This window comes from Callithrix jacchus, chromosome 11 (assembly GCF_049354715.1).
Source record: "Callithrix jacchus isolate 240 chromosome 11, calJac240_pri, whole genome shotgun sequence".
In the NCBI taxonomy this organism is placed as follows: Eukaryota; Metazoa; Chordata; class Mammalia; order Primates; family Cebidae; genus Callithrix; species Callithrix jacchus.
The window spans coordinates 14,947,953-14,971,249 of record NC_133512.1 but is presented as its reverse complement, the minus strand read 5'-3'; the positions used below and the strand labels follow the sequence as shown (position 1 = coordinate 14,971,249).

The 23,297-nt window shown below is 49.1% G+C and overlaps 1 protein-coding gene across 29 annotated transcripts in view; it reads left to right on the top strand.

The window, feature by feature from the left end:
• Positions 1–23,297, top strand: part of TNS3 (tensin 3) — a 314,051-nt gene that overhangs the window by 165,271 nt on the left and 125,483 nt on the right. For all 29 annotated transcript variants that reach the window (XM_078342392.1, XM_078342401.1, XM_078342395.1 and 26 more), the window contains 4 exons: positions 1,278–1,361; positions 11,341–11,453; positions 12,530–12,590; positions 14,398–14,473. In XM_078342392.1, the coding sequence (XP_078198518.1) occupies positions 1,278–1,361; positions 11,341–11,453; positions 12,530–12,590; positions 14,398–14,473 (334 nt within the window). The remainder of the gene's footprint in view (positions 1–1,277; positions 1,362–11,340; positions 11,454–12,529; positions 12,591–14,397; positions 14,474–23,297) is intronic.

Genomic DNA, 23,297 nt, shown 5'->3' with positions numbered 1-23,297 from the left:
TGCCCCACCAGCCCAGCCCCTTGCCTAGCAAATGCATCCAGCAAGCTGTCCATTTCATAGCAGTCTATAAAAGTCAAGTCACACTCAACTTACTTTTGAGTATGTTTCTTTTTGCTCCTGCCTGTCTGTCTACCAGTGTTTTCAGGCCTTTATGAGGTCCACGGTGCTTATGTACGTCATTTTTCTGGAGGGGTGAAGACATGTTTTTCTGAGAAAGGATTTTTTTTTTTTTTGAGATGGAGTCTCACTCTGTCACCCAGGCTGGAGTGCAATGGCGTGATCTCTGCTGACTACAACTCCGCCTCCTGGGTTCATGTGATTCTCCCACCTCAGCCTCCCGAGTAGCTTGGAGACAGGCACCTATCATCATGTCCGGGTAATTTTTGTATTTTTAGTAGAGACAGGGTTTCACCATGTTGGCCAGGCTGCTCTTGATCTCCTGACTTCAGGTGATCTGCCCGCTTTGGCCTCCCATAGTGCTGGGATTACAGACATGAGCCACGGTGCCTGGCCTATCAGAGTTTTAAGGAAGCATTTGGCTCAAATGAATTTGAGTTGTTAAGACACAGCACTCATCCTCCATGGTGTATGCTGAAGTCGGGTCAGGAAGCCCCATGAATGCCCTGCTGTGAGGTTTCTGGAAGGTCTGTCAGATACTACCTGTGGACATTGTGGAGCTGGCATTGAAGGTCAAATATGTGGTTGGAAAGTAGGGTCACTTTCTATGGCAGTCACTTCAAAAACAGTGATGCAACCCTGAGGCCTCACACGCCTTTCCAACCCCAGTGTCCTGCGGCCTTCTCTTGGGGCTTCGTGAGGCTTCATTCATTTTCCTGCTCTGGGTGGCTCCCCGCATCCTCATGGTCCTAAGACTTGAGTCTGCCTCTTGTCTCTCGCAGAGCCCACTTAACACGGCCTCTTTTATTTCGGAGATAGGGTCCCCTGCCACCTGCCTGCTGAGAAGCCTCAGCTAGTTCTTCTCCTGCAAACTGGGTATTCAGCACATCTAGGTATGGTACTTTTAGATAAGGTGCTGGTATTTAAGATGAGAATTCTGACCCTGCGTTGAGGCTCCCACTTTGAGCACAGCATATTCCTGCAGGGGAAATGAAGTCTAAGAAGAGACAGGGGAATGGGGTGTGCACAGGTGCAGCAAAAGAGTGAAGCCCCTTGTATGAGCTGATTGCTTTCAACAGCCACGGGACGCATCTCCCGTCATGCACATACGTGGCGTGAGTTCCATTGAGTTGACTCTTTTTCTCTCTCTCTTTCCGCAGCGCTGACCAGGCCCTTGACAGGTTTGCAATGAAGAAATTTTACGATGACAAAGTTTCAGCTTTAATGCAGCCTTCCCAGAAACGGTATGTATACATCCCCAAGGCCAGAGTGAAGAGGTTAATGAAATGTTACATATAAAAATGTGAAAACAGAAGAGGCATCTCCTCTGTCCCAACACCTAAATGGTATCCTTGGGTCATGCCGAGACTATAAAGCGGGGGCTTGTCCCTCCCAGAGGCGAAGGGCTGAGCTATCCTGCATGTCTGCGGTGAGAGAACCCCTATGCTGCTGGCCTGCACTGTCAGAGGTTGAGGGAGGACTTGCCCCAGTTGGCATCTTCCTCTCTTGCAGTGAGTGACTTTTGATTTCCATTATTATGTTGGAACTTGATTCTGTGGCTAGACCAGGGGTCAGTAAACTCTCTCTGCAGCAGACTAGAGAGAGAATATTTTAGGCTTTGCAGGCCACAGGATCTTTATTGCAACTGTTCTAACATGAAAGTAGCCCTGGGCGATATGGAAATCAGGGAATGTGGCTGTATTCCAATAAAACTTTACTTATACAAGCAAAACACTTTACCAGTTGCATTTGGCCAGTTCTTGTGGCTCATTAGTTCCCTGAGGCCAGGGAGTATTTTTCTGTCATGCTGCCCATCTCTCCCTTCTCTACTCCTGGGCATGGCTTCAGAAAGGTGCTCAGTAATTGATGGGGAATAGCCATGGTGGCCGGGGGAGGGGGTGAAGGGGCATGCAGAACTTTCTCCTTTTGCCACCTGCCCAGCAGGCTGAGGTCAAGAACCTGAGCAGGGCTGGCTGAGAGGCAGTGAGAAGGACCCACAGCTGGCTCCCCATCCAGGCGCACTTCCACTACAGATGGTGACACTTAGAGCCAACCAGGTAGCTCTATGGCATATTTCAAACCCCACAGTAGGAGAAGTGCCAAGGCGATTAGCAAACGATGTTCTGTTTTGGAGACAGGTAGTTTCACACCTGACCTCATGTATGCAAATCCTGATGCCTCACATCTGTTTTCTTCAGTGCAGCTGAGGGCTATGTCAGCAGACATGGGGGTAGACCAGCAGAAAGGGATTTCAGTCGTCATCAGAGGCACCTTTTCCTTTTGTCTTGCTGTTTCCAATGGCCTGGCTCTGTTTCTCCTGAGACTGGGTGTGTTGGAGGAAAGTGGGCTGGGGTGTGGGACCGTGGACAGCAACAGGGCCGCATGCAGTGCAAGTTGTGTGCAGAAGACTCAGCATTTTATAAAATATTTTAGTGATGCTGGGCTTGGTGGCCCATGCCTGTAATCCCAGCACTTTGGGAGCTTGAGGTGGGCAGATCACGAGGTCAGGAGATGGGAGACCATCCTGGCCAATGTGGGAAACCCTGTTTCTATTAAAATACAAAAAAAATAGCTGAGCATGGTGGCGTGTGCCTGTAATCCCAGCTAGTTGGGAGGCTGAGGTAGGAGAATCACTTGAACCTGGAGGCAGAGGTTGTAGTGAGCCGAGACTGCACCACTGTGCCCGAGCCTCGGCAACAGAGCAAGACTCTGTCTCAAAAAAAAAAAAGTTTTTTTTAGTTAAACAGTCACTTGGGGGTCTTTTTTTGAACCATTAAGTGTTATTTCTTTGTTGAACAGTTTCCAAAATGGTGCCATTCATATGACCTCCCACATGGAAAATGAGGTGCCAGTGGGAATAACCCGAGCAGAATGCTTGGCACGTGGGAAGGAAGGATGGCTGCTCTTCTTTTCTTTCTTTCTTTTAAATTCCTTACGGCACCAGAAGCTTGTTTGTAACATTAAAAGAATATGGAAAAAGGGGGAAAATATCTCCTCATTTTATTTTTTATTTTTATTTTTTTGAGATGGGGTCTTGCTCTGTCACCCAGGCTGGAGTGCAGGGGTGCAATTTTGGCTCACTGCAGCCTCTACCTCCTGGGTTCAAGCAATCCTCCCACCTCAGCCTCCTGAGTAACTGAGACTATAGGTGCACATCACCACCCCCAGCTAATTTTAAAATATTTGTGGAGACAGTGTCTGACTATGTAGCTCAGGCGGGTCTTGAACCTCCTGAGTTTGAATAATCCTGCTGCCTTGGCTTCCCAAAACGCTGGGATTGCAGGTGTGAGCCTCTGTGCCTTGCTGTCCTCATGTTCCCCTGCCCAAGGTTTTCATGCATCCTTTCTGTCATTGTACATTTGAAGCTAGAAAATTTGCATTTTTTAATATCTGCTGGATTCGGTTTTACATTCCAAGGTTAGTCCCTCTGCTCCTGAGATTAGGGAAATGCCCCTTATTCCTTGCTGTTTTCCTTTTATCTTGACCAGAGCCTGCATGAAAAGATGCTCACCAAATGGTAATTGAGCATGTAAACAACTGAATGAATGCATAAGATAAATGTGGAGGAATGTTTGAGACCAGAAGAAGGTGTGGTGGCAGCTTGTATGGGAATAGGCTTTGTGATGGGAAGCTACTCTGTTGTCCTGAATGATCCAGGGAGTGGGTGTGTGCTTTGCAGGCTGTTTTAGGACTAAGCTCAAGAAATTATTTAAAAGTCAAACTTGTAATAATCACTCAAGAATAATTAATTAGCATGGAGTTTGTGGCTGGGAAGCTCAGATGTCTCAACAGCAACTCTGATAGGGGGTCAATCTTTGTTACCTTGTTTGTTACATTAAAAAGTCATGGAGCAGTCGGCCCGTGGAGCTGGGTCAGCCGCGTGCCCATGTAAGTTTTCTATTTTCATACCTTTCTTGCCTTTAGCGAACCATGAGAAGTACCTTGTGGACACCCCGGTGTGGCCTCCTGTTGGTGCTCATTACCACCATTGTGTATTGAGGCACCCCTGAACTTCCTTCCCTGAACTTGGAAGCCTTCCTCGTTGAGAAGTAGTTAAAAAGAAATCCTGGGTGTGGCACAGTGGCTCTAGCCTGTAATCCCAATTCTTTGGGAGGCTGAGGCAGGGCAATCCCTTGAGTCCAGAAGTTTGAGACCTTCCTTAGCAACACAGGAAGACCCCATCTCTACAAAATCAACCAATCAATCAATCATAAATAAAATTAGCTGGATATGGTGGCACACACCTGTAGGCCCAGCTGGAAGCTGAAGTGGGAGGATCCCTTGAGCCCAGGAGTAGGAGGTTACAGTGAGCTGTAATTGTTTCACTGCATGCCAGCCCGGATGACTGAAGCTAGACCCTGTCTTCTCTCACCTCCCCCCCAAATCCTGGTATAGTTAGGGTTTACTGTCAGCATCACGTAAATAATATTAAATTATTAATGTTTCTGACGTCTCTCTCCTCTTTTCCACCTTTCTTTCTTTCTGAGAGAGTTGAGACAGTAGTGTACATTTCTTGGCCCCAACACCAGGTTAATGGGGAAAGTGACAGCCAGTTGTTTCTTTGGGTAACTGATCTCTCCTGAGTGTTGGCTGCCAAGGTGAGCCTGGGAGGTCCCAGGTGGGACTCACCTAAGACCACTACTCATGCTGTCTATGCATGTTTGGGTGTCCCTTTGAGGTAAAGGGAAGACAAACAAAGCAAACTTGGCATTCAGAAACCAGGAATTATCCTGTACGGTGTTACTGGTGGAAGGTATCCGAGTTATCAGCAGTGAATCCATAAAGGTCTGTAGCAACCTCAATTCTTGCCTGCTCAGAAGAAAGAATTTTGATTAAGGGGCATAAGGCAGAAAAAGAGACAGAGGCAAGTTTTAGAGCAGGAGTGGAAGTTTATTTAAAAAGGCTTTAGAGCAGGAAAGAAAGGAGAATACGCTTAGAAGAGACACAAGTGGGCATAAGAAGGTCAAGTGCGGTGTTTTACCTTGGTCCTAGGATTTTATAGGCTGGCCCACTTCCCTATAAAAGGACTTTATAGTCTTGTGCCCCTTTCCCATGATTCTTCCCTTAGGGTGGGCTGCCCGCATGCTTAGTGCCCTCCTTTTGCTTGAGAAGTGAGCACACACATGTATTCAGGAAGTTGTACGCATGCCCGTCTGAGGGTTTCTCTTGTCTGATGTGCCCCCAGAAGGTCATACTCTGCCATTTTCTCTTTTAATACACATGCCCAAGAAGGTGTGTCTCACTGAAGCCTGCATTCAATTAATAGTACAATAGGCATGGACCATCAGGAAATGGCCGCCTCCTGGCACCGGTTGCCAGTACATCACTTTCAGAGAGGCAGTGTGATGATCGCCCACCTGTCACCCAGCATTCCTAGTGGGTGCAGAAAGAGCCCTCTCCTGCCCTGCTCATGCCTAACTACCTGTAATACTGGCATTATTTGGTTTTTGTTATTTCTGTCATTTTTGATAGAAGTACCTCAGGTACCTGAAAGAATACTTTAAAGATACAAGGGGAGTAGTTTTCCACATTCTCTAAAGAATGAGGCTCCTCAGATAGTCTCTGAAATGCTTCTGTAACCCACAAGTGGGTTCATTATTCAATGCCCAGATAGAGCTGATTTACCAAGACAGGGGAATTGCCACAGAGAAAGAGTTTAATTCATGCAGAGCTGGCTGAACAGGAGACCAGAGTTTCATTACTACCCAAATCAGCCTCCTGGAAAATTTGGAGGCTAGGGTTTTTAAAAGATATTTTGGGGGGAAACGGGTGACTGGGGAACGGGTACTGCTAATTTGTTGGAGGTGCCATCACAGGGGTGTAGAAAATGGCCCTCCTGCCCCTTAGTCCACTTCTGGGTGGGGCAGGCCAGGCAGAGCTGTCCATTGTCAGAAATGCAAAGCCTAAAAGACATCTTAAAAGGCCAATCTTAGGTTCAACAACAGTGATGTCATCTCCAGGAGAAACTGAGGAAGCTGCAAATCTTCTGTTCCCCAGAGTAATCTTTTAAGTCTGAACCTTGGCAGAATTCAAGCTGCTTTCATCCTCCCAACCTGGTGGTCTTTCATTAATTTTACAAAGGTGGTTTAGTTTTGGGCTATTATTATTGATACCATAAACTTTACTTTCTCCTAAAGTTAGTTTGGTCCAAGCCCAAGAATAGCCTAGGGCAGTTAGGAGGTTAAAGGCAAAATGGGGGTTGTTTAGATTAGATCTCTTTCACTGCCATACTTCTCTCACTGTTAAAACTTCTGCAAAGGCAGTTTTACTTCCTGTCCCTGTGGCCCCTCCCTGCATGTCCTCCTTGCTGCCCCCAGCCTGCAGAAGAAGGGTGACTATTCCTCAGGGAGCCACACACTTTGCCTGGGTCCAGCTGTCCCATCTGAGTCACCAGCTCTGTGGGCAAGGCCACCTACATGCTGGCAGCATCTTCCAGGAGAGCAGAGGCTGTGGCCGATGTGTTGGGGTCTACTCTGACCCTTACATCCATGCAACTCACTCATCTTTGCAGCAATTTCAATGTGTAGGTCTCATTATTCTCCCCATTACAGGTAAGGGAAGGGAATGCTTAGCAGAATGTTAAATAACAGCCCAGCTTGGCTCACACCAACAGGTGGTCCAGCTCAGGTTTTCTGGCCAGTTGGTGCTGCCCCTGCAGCTGTGGCTGACTCTGTGAGTGCCGAGAATGTGGAGTGAGTAAGCTGCTGGGAAAGATGTCCTGTGACGATGGCTCCTGTTGCTTGGAAAAGTAACCTTTGAATGCTGATTTTTATGCTCCCACATTTTCAGAGAGATTTAAGCTTACATCTAGTGCAACTCAAATGTTTAGGGAGATTTATGGAGATTCCAAATGGAAGTTTTTGCTGTTAGAAGTGGTTGTAAATAACACGAGGGGCAACTGAAAATTGCAAGCTGCTTTATGTTCATTTGCTTACAAGTTAAAAGCAAATGGTTTGCCTTTGGTTTACTAGAATGTACTCACTGGTTTGAGACGAAGCATGGAAAACATCATCCTCAGGGAGTTATTTCCTAAAAAGAAAGAAGAGATAGCAGTGGGAAAATAGTGGAGCTGCTTTTATCAAGAATCTGGTTTCTAATCTTTCCAGCTCTGTAAACAGTGTCGACTAAGTAGGAATGTTTCATTTTGAATAAGGCTCTTGGGATGGTCTTTAGAGGGCATCTGATACCCTAAATTGACTCATTTATATCTACCTTTAATGCCACAGATAAATATCATGTCTACGTAGTTCAAGTTGATCCTTTCCACAGTCAGCTGGATGAATTAATTGTGCAATTCTGTCCTATTATCCTCCCCTCCCCTCCCCTCCCCTCCCCTCCCCTCCCCCTCTCTTTTTTTCTTTACTTTTTTTTCCTTGAGGCGGGGTCTTGCTCTGTCGCTCGGGCTGACTGCAGCGATGCAATCTTGGCTCACTGTAACCTCCACCTCCTGGGTTCAAGGGATTCTCATGCCTCAGCCTCCTGTGTAGCAGGAATTACAGGCGTGCGCACCCCCAGGCCCAGCTAGTTTTTTTTTCCCTTTGATAGAGATGGGGTTTCAGCATGTTGGCCAGGCTGGTCTCAAACTCCTGACCTCAGGTGATCTGCCTACCTCAGCCTCCCAAAGTGTTGGGATTACAGGCGTGAGCCACTGTGCCTGGCCTCGTCTTATTTTCATCTATGCCTGAATGTTCTTTTCTTTGATACTGATGGTGATTCTGTAGGAAGTCACTCACAAACTCAGTGCTATTACCTATGCTGGGCTATTTGTCTGAAATCTCACAGCATTCACTATAGCTTATATTTGCATGAACTTTGTTGTTTTTATAAGACATTGCTATTTTTTAAAAAAAATTTTTTTTTTTTTTTGAGACGGAGTTTCGTTCTTGTTACCCAGGCTGGAGTGCAATGGCGTGATCTCGGCTCACTGCAACCTCCACCTCCTGGGTTCAGGCAATTCTCCTGCCTCAGCCTCCTGAGTAGCTGGGATTACAGGCACGCACCACCATGCCCAGCTAATTTTTTGTATTTTTAGTAGAGATGGGGTTTCACCATGTTGACCAGGATGGTCTCGAACTCTTGACCTTGTGATCCACCCGCCTCGGCCTCCCAAAGTGCTGGGATTACAGGCTTGAGCCACTGCGCCCTGCCTTAAAAATGTTTTTTAAAGGCATGCTTTTATTTAGGATTTAGAACCACATTTTTAAAAAAAAATCTTACCTTATTAAGAAAGTATGTGAAGGAAGAAAAAATTGCATTTACCTTAGCATTTTATGTATTTAATGTATCTGAAAATATGATACATAAAAAGTAGTTTTCTATAAAGGACAGATGAGAATTATATGCCAAGAGGCTACTTTTCAATTGGCGAAGCTGTCAACTGAGCAGCTTTTTGTAGACTGAGCTGGGAGGCTGTTGAGAGCCGGTTTTGGGGAGACGACTCTGGAGTCCCGGGTCCCAGGCAGGGACAGCCTCCTTCTCTTCCTAGCTGACCACCTCTGGGCTTGTGGCCCTGTCTTGGGCCTTCTTTGAAAGCTTGTGGCGAAACAAAGTTCTCCTGCCATCAGCTTGGCCCTCCTAACCTGAAGGAAATACTTCTTATGATTTGTGTGGTGACAAGGAGCAGCAATCCCGGCAGGCCACATCAACAGAAATGAAGTTCTGTGACCACAGTATGGGACAAGACCTGGGTCTGGGAGAGGCCTTTGTTTCCCAGAGGGCGGCTGCTTGCCCCTCACAGGACCTTGGCGCTAACTCTGGGCTTACCACTTTGACCCCTCATGCTGCCATGAACAGGAGCCCCTGAGACCCAGCACTCCAAAGTCTTCCATGTTTGCACGAAGACTAAAACAAACATGGACTCCACCCAGATGCTTGGTCCAGGTGCACATCAGACACTGAGAACACCTACAGGGAAGAGGACCGTCTCACCCACATGGTCACTGCAGAACTGCCTGAGCACATGGCCAGGCGGTCGGGGACTCAGCATGTCACTGACAAACCACACAAGTGGAGGAAGCTGATTTCCTAGTGTCCAGGGCTTCCCCGTGCTGGAGGGAGGGCAGAACTGCCCCAGAGGAGGTGACTCAGGCCCCTCAATCCGGGCATTTGTGATTCCTCACTTTTACTCAAAACCAGGGAGCCAAATTTTCCACAACACGTGAAATTTACAGGATTAAAAATACATGATTCACGCATTTCTCTGCTTACATACAACCAAGTGTGGAAAGTCTTGTTGCCAGGGTGGAAAGTATCTTGCAGGGGAAGTGTGTGGGAGTGGCCTAGAGGTCGCTGAGGTCTGGTCATTGGCCTCTCAGGGTCCCCACGTCTCCAGGCTGAGCATCTGGCCTTTGCGACTTTCGTGAGGTTTTGCTCTGTTCTGAGAGAGCAGAAGAGAAGTTTGGTGCTAGGAGGATGGAAACACTGCCATGCCCTGTTTCTCATTATGGATTGTAACTAAAATGAAGCAGTCCTGCTTTTCTAACATTTTTCTAGTGAGTGGACTATAAGTAGGGTTTTTATTTTTTTTTTGGTAATGTTTAACAGAAATCTTTTCTTGTTCATGTTTATATACAAATTTAGCTGCTTGAATAAAGGACTGGGTGTGAACTGCCAGCATAATGAGATTTTTTTCTTTCTTTTTTTTGTTTTTTTTTAAATTTAGAACGTAGACTTTATTTTTTATAAAGGGTTATAGCCTGCCAGGTGCCCATTTTGACAGTCTGGGAAGCATAGCCTTTGGCAGAGCCCAGAGACAGAGACACTTCGAGAAAGGGAAGAGTAAGACAGGAATTCAAACTGAAAGGGTTGGTCAGGTATATGTATTTAACAGGTTACAGGAGGAGCTATGAATATTCGTGAAGGTGGTCTTGATGCATGTGTTCCGAAACACACATATAAGTTATATATGACCCATATTTATCTTGGAGTGGAGACTTAACCTTTAAATGTGTTTAAATTAGGCCCTATATATCAAAAGATCTATTATGCAGCAATCAAAAACGACGAGTTAGTGTCCTTTGTAGGGACATGGATGAACCTGGAGAACATCATTCTCAGGAAACTGACCCAAGAACAGAAAATGAAATACCACAGGTTCTCACTCATAGGCGGGTATTGAACAAAGAGATATTTTTTTTTTCTTAACGCAAGTAAGTTTCGTGATGGCTGTTTCTGGCCTGGGGCAGGATGGCTGTAGGTGCTGACAGTACAGTCACCTGACACTTCCTGCCTCCGTCTGCTGTGGCAATAGAGAGATGCACAGATGGTTAAGTACTGTGGGGTTTTTGGTTGTTTGGGTTTTTGTTGCAGAGATGACGGCACTTTGGTGGAGATAGATATGGAAACACAGATTCCATACAAGGTTTGCAGCTACAGTGGAGGTTGTGTGGGTGCAGTGGCCATGGCGAGGCACCTCAGGGCACCAGCAGGCAGGACAGGCCAGGGAAGCATCAGAGAGCTTGGCAATCCTCCAGCTTATCTTCCGGTCAGTGCCCTCAGTCATGCCTCATGAGGACCCCAGCAGTCAGACGCTTCTAGTGTAGAAGCTTCCCTCTTAACCACCAAATGCTCATGAAAGGTGTGTGGGGTCAGTGTTGGAAGCATGAAGCTGATGCCTGGAACTCAGAGAGAGGCTGACGGCCTACATGGCCATCACCTTTGGAGCTGGGCCCTGAAGAGAGAGGGACAGCAGGAAGGAGAGCCTCTTATCATGAGATGTGGCACAGAAGGCCTCAGGGTAGGAGGGGAGAATGGACTCCAGCCTTTCCTTAGGGCTCCTAAGCGTGAGCAGAAAGTAGCAGGTGCAGTGAGTGGCGCCGAGCCTGGGTCACGTGACTCTGCCACAGGTGCAATGCTAGTGACAGAGCACATGCCCGCTGGTGTGCCAGGCCTCTGCTTTCCGCTGCTCACTAGTGGCAACCTTGATGGCTGGTGGCCTGGCATTGCCTGGTGATGGGTTCAGTGGACAGGCACAAAGGCCTTTCGGGTGTGGGATGCTCAAGCTGAGAGGCTGGTTGTATCTCCGTGTCCCTGGTGTCTGGTGCGCTGGTGGGCAGCCCTCAGACCTGCGGGTGCAGCACCACGCTGAGAACCCCTGGCTGTGAGCAGGGGGCAAATTCTCTCCCAGAGCCCCAGGCCTAGTCAGGATGTGTTTCTCCCTGAATTTCCTCCTCAGCAGTGGCTGAGAGTGCTCCCTGAAAGTCCAAGCCAGGTGTTCTTTTGCAGGTACGTTCAGTTCCTCAGTGGGCTCCTGTCCGGATCAGTGAAAATGAATGCCTCTCCCCTGTTCCTGCATTTTGTCATCCTCCACGGCACCCCCAACTTTGACACAGGTGGAGGTAAGTGTCCCTGCAATTGGCTTGCCTAGACTTGGGGCTGGTCTAGGGCCCCCTCAATTTAGATAAGCCTCTGCTTTCTTCCCAAGAGGGCCCAGGATCTGCTCCTCCCTCTCCCCGGTGATTGACTGTGCCCTTTTTCTGTGGACAGAGCACCGTGTTTATGTGGTTGGGCCAAGTTACTTAATCAGGGGAGAAACAAGGTGGCCAGCGAGGGGCATCAGAAATACCCCTGTGTGTATGCACAGTGACTTGGGCAGACAAGCATTGTTCTGGGCCGCAGCTCTGGTGGGTCAGCTGTGCAGTTGGCCTTGAGGTCACAGCCATGAAAGAATCCCAGCAAGAGAGGCATGAATGTGACCCAGTCTCCCCCTGACGCATCTCATGAGCCTGTCTCCTTCTTTAAAATGACCCCACAGGAAAGCACACAGCATGTAGCTGGAGGTGAGGACCCTGAGCCCTCCTTCTTGTCCCACTTAGATGAACACAGCACACAACTGGGGATCAGGGCCTGGTCTCCTCATCCCCAGTCCCCTGCAGCTGCACAGAGCATATGGCTAAGGATCAGCAGGATTCCATCCCTTCTCCCTAGTCCCATGCAGGAGCACACGACACATGGCTGAGGGTCAGGGTCCTGTCGTCTTCTTCCCAGCCCAGTGCAGGTAGACACAGTACACGGCTGGGGCTCAGGACCCTGCCCCTCCTCGCCAGTCCCAAGCAGGTGCTTGCTTCCAGGTTTCTTCTGTATTTGAAGTACATCTGTGCTTTCAGGTTCCCCTGGTCATCATGGCCAGAGTGACCCTGCCAAGCTGCTGGTTGGTTTTGAAGCAGCCTGGCTCAACGATTCAGGAGCCTTTGCAACCCTTTGGAAAAAGGTCAAACTTTGTTGTTCTGCAGGCTCCTAGGACCGGGTTTGGCCTTTTCCTGCAGCAACGCTATGGCTCCATACACTGCCTTCCCAATCCTCAGAGGCCGCAGGTGCGGTCTCCTGGTCTCCTCGTCCCTTTCTTTCTGTTTGTCAAATTCTGGATTGTTCTGTCCTGGTCATGCCTCTACAGACGGTTGTACCTCTCTTTCAGTGTGCCGGCCCTTTCTGAAGCTCTACCAAGCCATGCAGCCCGTGTACACCTCCGGGATCTAGTGAGTGCTGCTGCTGCTTCTGCTGTGGGGTCTGGATGGCCCAGGGAATTGCAGCCGAGCCTGGCAGGAAGAGGGTGGGAGGGTTCAGGTCAGAGAATGCCAAGGAGCCAAAGAAGAGTCCAGAGAAGAAAACCCTGGGGTGGCCTGTGCTCTGGCATCACTCCTCGGCCCTCCCTCCTGTGTGGAACAAGTGTCTTTGGACTGTAACGCCAATTGGCCCCATTAAGGGACATGTGGGTGGAGTCTCGAGGGGAGAGAGGGCCATTTGCTTTTTGGAGTATTATGGTCCCTAGGTTTTCAAGGGGGATTGATTCCAGGACCCCCTTTGATTACCCAAATCCGTGTTGTTCAAGTGTGTTTTTTGAAACAGCATTGTCTCCAACCCCTGACTTCAAGTGATCCACCCACCTCGGCCTCCCAAAGTGCTGGGATGACAGGTGTGAGCCACCACACGTCTGGCCATTGTAGTGAAACCCCGTCTCTACTAACAATACAAAAATTAGCCAGGTGTGGTGGCTCGTGCCTGTAATCCCAGCTTGAAGCAGGAGAATCGCTTGAACCCGGGAGGTGGGGGGTTACAGTGAGCTGAGATTTCGCCACTGCACTCCAGCCTGGGTGACAGAGTGAGTCAACAAGACGAAACAAAACGAAACAAAAATACGGCACCGTATTTTCACATGACCCATGAACATCCTCTTGTATGCTTTAAATCATCTCTAGATTACATATAATACCTAATTCAATATAAGGACTGTGAAAACAATTGTTACAATATATTGTTTTTTAATTTCTGTTTTTTTGTGGTTGCATTTTTATTTATTTATTTCCCACAATATTTTCTATCCTGTCAGTTGAGTCCATGAATGTGGATAGGGACTCAACTGACTGGCGATAGGGAGGGTTTACTGTGAGCATGTTGGAGACAGTCCTATGATAGGGTCTCACCACTGTGGTTTCTCTTTCTCGCTCCTTTTTATTTTTATTTGTGTTTGTTTATTTTTGAGACGGAGTCTCGCTGTCTTGCTCAGGCTGGAGTGCAATGGTGTGATCTCTGCTCACGGCAGCCTCCACTTCCCGGGTTCAAGCAATTCTCCCCTCAGCCTCCCGGGTAGCTAGGATCACAGGTGCCCGCCATCATGCCCAGCTAGTTTGGATTTTTGCAGAGATGGGGTTTCACTGTGTTAGCCAGGCTGGTCTCAAACTCCTGACCTCAAGTGATCCTCCTGCCTCGGCCCCCCAAAGTACTGAGATTACAGGTGTGAGCCACAGGACCCGGCCTCCTTTGCATTTTAAACAGAAGGTAGCCAAACATCCCCCAAATCTCTACACATTTCTAAGCTTTCTTTTTGTTTGTTTTTTAATGTGGACAGGCATTTCATGAAAAGTAAATAAAGGTCACAAATATTCTCACTGCTCAAAGAGCTGTTGCCACGTTTCTGGGTTTGCTGCGGGCCCTGTGTGCACTGACCTTAACTGTGGAATTGCACCTGCAGTTTGCGGCTGTGCATGCCCTGGGCCCCTTCCTCTAAGGCCGCATGGTCGTCTCCAAGCTCAGGCCCCTGGGGTTGGACCTGAGTCACTTCAAATTAGTCGCTGAGCCCGATGACGCTTTGAGTACTCTCCTTGGTCTGGGAGCTCTCTTTTAGCTTTTTAGATTCACTTAGATTCTCAGGAATGAGATTCTGGGCTGCTGGGGTGTTCTGTGTAATTTCTGAGGTTTTGGTTGTAGGGTTACTTTTCCCTACATGTATTCTTCCCATGAAATCATGAAGTTACATAATGCTCTGCTTTCTTCTTCATCCCAAAGCAACGTTGGCCCGGAAAACCCCAGCAGGATCTGCATTGTCATCGAGCCGGCCCAGCTTCTGAAGGGGGATGTCATGGTGAGTGCCCGCTGTGGCCGCAGCCGTGGCCGTGTCCCCGCTCTCCCAGTGGTGATGACTCAAAAGGAAAAACTGATTCTGTGCTAAAACAGTAACCCCTAAAAATGCCCTGTTGGAAGAATGAGCTTTTGCCTTAATGCGGGGGTCCCCAGTCCCTGGGCTGTGGACCTTATCAGTCTGTGGCCTGTTAGGAACTGGGCCTAGCGAGGGAGCATGACTGCCTGCCTGAGCTCCGCCTCCCGTCAGATCAGCAGTGGCATGAGATTCTCATAGGAGTGCGAACCCTATTCTGAGCTGCCTGTGAACCAACTAGGTTACACACTCCTTAGGAGAATGACGACCTGAGGTGGAACAGTTTCATCCTGAAACCATCCTCCACCAGTCTGTTGAAAAATTGTCTTCTATGAAACCAGTCCCTCGTGCCAAAAAGATTGGTAACCACTGCCTTAAGGCATTTTGTTAACTTTCTGAATAAAACTATTTTAATGAAAGGGACAGAAGGAATCTTTGTTCTTGATTTTCTTTCATTATAGAGACCCTTGAGATATCTAACCTGGAAATTAGCGTCCTAACTCGGCCACTCCTGAGGACCCCTGTGTTTTGACTATAACTTGCATTCTTTCACATGATCACAGGCCTCCCAGAGTATGGGTGCAGAAATAGAATAGTTGTGTATCATTAATAGCCAAAGTATGAATGAAATACAGCTGGTATGATTACGGCTTGATTAATGATCAAAACAATTTCTCCAGATAACCTTTTTTTTTTTTGAGACAGTCTTGCTCTGCTGCCAGGCTGGAGTACAGTGGTGCAGTCTTGGCTCACTGCAATCTCTGCCTCCTGGGTTCAAGCGATTCTCCTGCCTCAGCCTCCTGAGTAGCTGGGATTACAGGCAGGTGCCACCATACCCGGCTAATTTTTTTTAATATTTTTAGTAGAGACAGGGTTTCACCATGTTGGCCAGGTTAGTCTCAATCTCCTGACCTTGTGATCTACCCACCTGGGCCTCCCAGAGCACTAGGATTACAGGCATGAGCCACTGCGCCCGGCCTGTCATACTTTTTTATAGGCCTGTTTCCACATCTCTCTATTCTACTGTCCGAAGAAGCTGGACCTGGGCTGGAAGTCTGTCCTTAGCAGTGCTGTGCCATAGCAGTGGCGCAGTGGCCCTGTGGTTGGAAGTGAGAGGGAGGACTCGGGGAGAGAGAGGCATCTGCTCTGCTGTTTCTTCACATCCTCTGCCCCAGAAGGCAGCCCTGGGCTTGTTTCCTAGGAGACTTCACCCTGGAGGCTCCTTCTCCTGGGGCCCTTCCTGGGCTCATTGGATGAAGGGCCTGAGCCTTCATTGAGCACCGGCTGTGGGAAGCCCTTTTCTTCTCCTGCCATGCTGGAATTGGGTCCAGTGTTCCAGCTTTAAAGAGGAGGCCAAGAGAGGCTGGGGGGGTGATGCTGTGGGGTTTGCACTGCCCTCACCTTGTTTGCATAGTGTTCTACCTGCCCTGAGAGATGGCATCTCAAGGGTGGGTGCTCCTGGAATCGGGCCTTCAGTGATGAGTTATTATGGCCCAGTTCCTTTGAGGTGACTCATGGGAGGCAGCTGAACAACTCAGTCATGGAGGGTGACCCTCAGGCTGACGTGACTTTTTTCACCCCCCATGGGAGGGCCCTCTCCCCTGGGCTGTTTATGCGCAGGTAGCTGGAGGGTCTTCCTGAAGTCAGGCGGGTAGGGGAGTCCCCTGGGCACTACCTGGCTCCTCTCCTCTTCCCAGCTGCCTCCTCCTTCCTTCTCTTCTCCTATCTCTTCTCTCGTACCTGCCTTCATTCTCTCTCCTCCTCGGGCTCTTCTTCCTTTTCCTCCTCTCTGCTCCCTCCCTCCTTCCTCCTCATTACTTTCTGTCGCCCCTCCTTCCTATCGTAGTCATTCATCCAGTAATCTTTTTTTGAATGTGTTGTGCTTTTTGAGTCCCTGTGCTTAGCTCTAGGCCCATGAGTGCAGTTTTTGCCTTGGAGGATCCTGGTGGGGGACATGGGCTTTCTGGCAGGAGGGAACCTGCAGATACTGTGTAGCCCGTGATGAGACCGGGTGGAAGAGGTCACAGGAGGACTCAGAGGGGCATGACCTGTGAGTTGGCCCCAGGCTGAAAGGGGTGTGACTAGCATCTCAGGCTCCAGGCATCCACCAGGCAGATGCTCTTGTTAGGATGTCTGTCTTGCGAGGAAAGTCGTTGTCTAGGAAGGTTGAAGCCAGATTTTGCAGGGCTTACATATTTGCATATTTTGTTTCGGGAAATGTAGACCTCTGCCCAGTGAAGACTATACTTAGGGTTTGTCAGGACTAAGTGTGCTTGCCCATCTAAGTCTCCCAGGACAGCACCTTGCAGGGGATGAAACTGCATCAGTGTGACCCCGAGGCACGGCCAGGTTACTGTCCTCTGTGAGACCAGACTGTGGCTTAGTCTTTGGGGCAGCCACTGCCTCTTCCCTCTAGACGAACCCCCGGCACCTCACCCACCCTACAGGCCCTCTCCCTACGGCGCTGCATCCCAGCCTGTCCCACCCTGTAGTGGTCACTGCAGCCCCAGTGTGGGGTCTGGGTAGACATCACATGCACCCCTGTTGCAGCAGCTGGAATATGGCTTTGAGCAGGTGGCATGGATGGGACTTGGAGGGGGTGTGGTGGAGGTGGCAGTTTGGCACTTGATAACTGAGGCAGGCCCAGGAACAGGGCGGGGCAGGGCAGAGAGGAGCCATGAGTGGGTGAAGGAGGTGGTGGCATCCTTTCCTCAGCATCCCACCTGTAGCCTTTGGGAGTATTCCCCAGCGGCCTCCAGGTCACCTTATACTGGGGTTCTCCAGCCTTCCATCTCCTCCCGGTCCTCTGCCCCTTGCTGGCTCTAACCTGCTTGGCATTCAGACTGTGTGTCCCTCAGTCCACAGGAACCCGCCAGCCGCCTCTTGCTGCCCCAGCCAATCCTGCTGTTTTGTCTCTGACCCCTGATCTAGCACTGCCCAACCACTTCGGCCCTGACCTCTCAACTCAGGCTTCACCCTAGACAGACCCCTGCTCCCCATTTCATCGGCCGTGCAGATTTGACACAGAGTCCTGCCTCCAGCCACCATGATCGTGGCCCTACAAAGGCCCCTCCTTCCCTAGGACACCACTGCCTGTCCTCTGAGCCGCTCACCACGCAGTGCAGCCTGCAGCTTCCCCTCTGGCCACAGTTTTCCTGCTGGGGAGGAGGTCCAAGTGCCTGTGCCTGACATAGGAGCCCTTAATCCTCCCACCCCCGTCATTCATCCCCAGGGACCCTGCGCTGTTGGTCACACTCTACAGCACTCTCTTGTCTCTCCTGCCTTGCTAATGTCACCCACTATGTCAGAGGTCCAGCTCTGGAATCTGCACCCCATCTACACCTCCAGGGATGGCAGTTCTCTCGAGCCATAGCCTCCAAAGTCTGTCATCATGCTCCTCAGAAGGGGGCTGATGCTCAGTAGACCTCAGAAACTCACGAGGAGTGGCAGTGGCTCACAACTGCTGAGGGCCCTCAGGGGCCTGCTGCGTTATCATGGTCACCACCTTAGAGATAGAGAATCAGTGGCTGATGCCACATCCCTAGTGAGTCAGCTGAGCCAGAGTCTCTGAAAACCACTAAGACAGTGGGCCACGTGTCTGCTGCCGGCTCCTGTGTGAGTGAGGACGGCTGGCTGGAGGAGGCACGTTGTGGGCACGATGCTGTGATGAAGCATGTCATGTTCTGGTGCCTCTGCATCCAAGTGGAAGCCAAACATCCCTGAAGCATGCAGGAGTGCGAAAGTTCTAGAATTCAGGCATCAGGTTTAGCTGGGAGTCTCTTGAGGTCGATGTTTTATGCTGTGGGGGCATGAAACATTCCGTGTTTTATGAGTCCATGAGTTAAGAAATGCTGTTAGGTAGGAGGTTCCAGATCTTTTCACAGGAGATAGTTTGATAAAATAATTTCCTTCCTGTACCTTTGCTCATTCCTTACATGGGGTTTTTCTAGGATTGTGTTATGATTTGATTTATGCTTCCTGTGTTTACGATCCCTTTTTTGTACACTCTGTTCATATTTTTGCTTATGTTTTCAGATGGGTGGAGGAAGATGTGGGTGATGGCTGAAAAGTGTACTTTTCCGTGGCAGAGGGTCTGTTTGCCTTGCCATGTTCGTAGAAGGGATTAGCTGAGAGGTTTCATTTGGTTATCGATCTCTGCAAAGCCTAACATACTTCCCACCTGTTGTAGGTTGCCAGGGCTGCCCTCACAAAGCATGGCAGAGTGGGTCTTGGTCTCAGCTTAAACAATGGAGCTGATTCTCCCACAGTCCTGGAGGCTGGGAGCCTGAGATCCAGCTGTGGGCAGGGTGGTTTCTCCTGAGGCCTTTCCTTGGCTTGGAGGTGGCTGTCTTCTCCCTGTGTCCTCACCTGGGCTTCCCTCTGTGTGTCTATGTCCTCATCTCTTCTTACAAGGGCACCGGTTATATCAATCATCCGGGCCCAGCCTAATGACCTCATTTTAACTTAGCTTTGTAAAGACTCCACCTCCAAATATGGCCCGATGCTGAGGTGCTGAGACCTTCAACCTATGGATTTTGAAGGGATTACCATTTAGCCTGTAACAGCTCTGTTTATTAAATAACCTCTTCTAGAAAGTTTAGTAAGATTGCTAGTGTAGTCAGGTGCCATTGACGGCCCGACCCTGTGGCTGTGCTTTGTCACCAGCCTTTATCCTGAGCACATTCATCGTGCAGCCCAAATGAGGGGTGGAATGCGAGTGGGCAGTGCAGGGCTCCTGCTCCTGGGAGTCTGGGTCCTCCAGGGAGACGAGCCTGCAGATACCTAGGGTAGGTGGAACTGAGCTTGGGGAGGGTGCACGGAGATAAGAGCTGAAGGTTCAGGTGGGAGAGACGATTTGCCTCGTGTCAAGGAAGGAGTGGCTTCACAGCAAAGCTGACATTCATGGCTGACCTGGAGAGTAGAGTCCCAGGGTGTCACTGGCAGTGCCCTGATCAGAGTCTGGAGTGCATGTTGTGCCGAAGCCCAGGAATCTCAGTGCTGTTGACTCTCTGAAAACGATGTGGGGAAACAACACAGGAAGAAAGGAATGCGATTGCACGTTTCTTGTTATTAGCAAAGCATCCTTAGAGAGGACGGGGAGCCAACCCCTTCTCCTGTTCACGCTGCTTCTGGGTGTCCTGAGGGTGTGCACTGCAGGAGTAGCAGCTGATTCCTTCTCCAGACTCTCCCCACATCCCGTGGACCCACTGTCGTACTCAACACAGGGCACAGGACGCCCACGCCACCTTCACTTTGCCCTTCCTTCAGTTTTGCCCTGTGACTGCTTGATCTGCTCCACTGCAGGTTCACTAAGCAAACCTCAAGTTGAGAAGGCTCCAATAGGGGAAGAAGTTACAGGGCCTTTTCTGTGCAAAGTTCAGATATGCAGGTGGTTTTATTTCTTTTGGCAACAGTTAAGGCTTGGAGAGGATCCTAAAGAGCAGAAAGCACGTGCATAGATTTACACCCTGAAGACTGCGCTCTGTTTTCTGAGGCTGTCTGTGTACTTTCGAAGGCGGGAAGTGGCTTTCCAGGCGGGCTAGCCATGCTTCCTCCTCCTCCTTCAAAAAGGCCTCTTGTCCTCTTTGAGTTTCCCCCTCCTTGGTTCTGATGTGTCCCTTGTCTGCAGGCATATCTGCCTGGCTTTCCTCATGAGGGCTTCTGCACTGGGGCTTGTTGGCGAAGATCACGGTGGTCAGGTTCACAGAGAAGGAAGGGCCAGAGTCAAGTTGAACTGAGCAAAGTGACTCGGGAAAGCAGCCCCACTTGCCATTCCTTGCACTCAGTTACTAGCCGACGGCGCTGCTGCAGGCACTAGCAAAGCTGACCTCGACCCACCATCCGCCTTCACCTGGACACAGCCAGCCCATCTCTGCTCGACCCCTCCCAGCTGCACACCTGACTCGTCCTGTCTTTGCAGTGTGCTTTTCACAAAAGGTCAGATTCTTAAGCCTGCTCCTTTCCAAAGGGCAGGACCTCAAGAGGTTTAGTAAATATGGTGCAGTCAGGCAGTGCCATGGGGAGGGCAGCCGAGGCGTTATGTAACCCTGCTCAGGAATTCACGCAGGCAGCAGGCCCATCAGGAGTCTGGCGGGGCTCCAGGGGCCTGATCCAGCTTGCTGCCTCCCTGGTCTCGACTTTCAGGTCTGGGGCTTGCAAACACACGCTTCATCTTGCTGCCCTGCTCAGGCAAATCCACGGCCACTTGAATTTTCTGTTCATGGTTTCTGGCTTCAGAACCTCACTCCAGTGACCTGACTGTAAACAAAGGTGATGCCTGCCCAAGAAATTTTCACAAACAAATAGTGCTGTCACTGGTCGTTTCTTAGCCGGGGCACTTATGCAAGGCCAGGGAAAATGAAAGTGTTCTGCTGAGAACCTCTCTGCCCCAGGAGAGGTTTCTACAGATCGTTGTTGGACACATCACAGCATTATTTTGTGACTGTCTTTCCCTCTCCCTTTTAGATTGGCTGGGTCTTAATCCATGCTGTCATCTCAGCACAGTGGACTTGGTTGTGTTTTCATTTGTAGCCAATATGTATCCACCTTTCAATTGCTTTAGGTCATGAATTACGATATGAACTTCTGAAGTCATTTTCAGCTCCAAGTGAAATCGTGGTTAGCGTTAGCCCTGCCTGACCTATGTCTTTGACCTACGAGGCTTAGCCAGCAAACGTGTTACCCTCTGAATATGTGGTTGTCGCTCATTCACTGAGGACACGGATTCCCTGAGGCCTGCGTAGACAGTTGGCTGCGCCACCAGCAGAGAGTTGAGTGAGAATGTTACTTTCTTCTGTTGGGGATGCTTCGAGGGTTCTGCTCTTTAGCTTAGTCAATTTAGGGAAAGGGGATCTGAACAGGAGCCGCCTAACAACGGCTGGCATTGCGAGAGGATAGGAACCTGAGGGCTCGCTTCTGAATTGGGGGCTGCCATTCCTGGACTGAGACCTTTAACCTGGACTCTGTTGGTCTGAGGTGCTTTTTCTCTTGCTGATGGAGAGCTTGAAATTATTTTTATTTTATGTGGGCCTAAGCAAGTCATCAGCTGTCTTTAGACACCGGATTGATGATAACTTATTTGAGAGTTCCATGTGCCTCCCCTCGACTTGGTGTACTTCAGGAGCAAACACGGGCATAAAGGCAGGCTCTGCTCCTGGTCACCAGCAACCTGTCCGGTCTAGTCAACGGCACAGGCATATTTTACATCACTGTTAGAAAATAAATCTGGGCTGTGGTTTCTGAATTGCTTCATCTGACTAAAAGAAAGCAAGAGTGCCTGCACGCAGCCTTTCCCATTGAGATGAATGTTCACCCCATGAATTTTTGAGAACCAAGTTCCCTCTCTCCAGAAGCTTATGCCCTTTAAATAATGTATTTATATAAATATAACATATCATTATTGGATTTATAAATTATATTAATATGTAGTTTTATATATATATAAATTTGTGATAATTTACAAATTAATTAACATGTAATTTAATCTTTACAACGACATGGCCAGGTCAATATCATAATATTCGTTTTGTAGTCAGAGAATGTAAAGTCTAAAGAGGCTGTAACTTTCCCAGGATCTGAGCGCCCCTGCGAGTTGTGGTATGAGCATCACACCATGTGCTTTTGCGGTTGGCTCTACGATAGATAGCACAGTGACGGGCCGTGCACATCCTCTGGTGCAGTGCATGCTGTTTAATTGTGACTGCACATGTTTGAATTGTTTTAAATGCAGATATTCCAAAATCGGAAGGCAAAGGATCAACATATTCTAGAAACGCTCTGGGGAGACCCAGGTAAACAGAACTAAAACTAGAGGGATGAAGGGAAAATTGAAGACTTGAATCACTCTAATCTTGATGAAACGTTTGTATTACGTTTGTATCTTTTTTTTTTTTTGAGATGGAGTTTTGCTCTTGTTACCCAGGCTGGAGTGCAGTGGTGCGACCTCGGCTCACCGCAACCTCCGCCTCCTGGGTTCAGGCAATTTTCCTGCCTCATCCTCCCGAGTAGCTGGGATTACAGGCACGTGCCACCATGCCCAGCTAATTTTTTGTATTTTTAGTAGAGACAGGGTTTCACCATGTTGACCAGGATGGTCTCCATCTCTTGACCTCGTGATCACCTGCCTCAGCTTCCCAAAGTGCTGGGATTACAGGCTTGAGCCACCACGCCCGGCCCACGTTTGTATCTTAAAGGGAGGCATTTGGGGGTCCTTGTACCAACTGTATATTGATTGTTCTTTCTGTTACATGTTAGGAGCATAATTCTGATCTCTTGCCATTGGTCCTAAAAAGATCTGTTGCTGTAGATAATACATAATTATTGTACACTCTGGAGGGCTCGTGGTTGGTGAGTGGATTTTGTCTCAATCTGACTTGCCGTGTTGATGGTGGTGGCTGAGAGCCCCGAGTTAGGGAAAATCCTGTGGTTTTCTGTGGCTTTCAGAAGAAGCGGGAGTCAGTTCATGAGTTGGTCAGGAGTACTGGAGGGGTGGTGTTTACCTCTCTTGATCAAGAGGAAAGAGGTTTTACATGAAATGGAGTGTGTATGATGAGGCTGTTAGGATCTCAAGCCAGCAAACAAGGATAGCGTTGAAATACCGAGAGAAAGCCCTGAAGAGAGAGCACGTGAGTTCAGGCAGCAGTTTTTCTCCACCAGTGGGATAGACCACCCTTTCACTGCGGAGCCTTAGGAGTATTTGAAAGCTTGTGCTATGAAAAATAGGAATCTTACAGGAGAATCACACGGGTCCTGG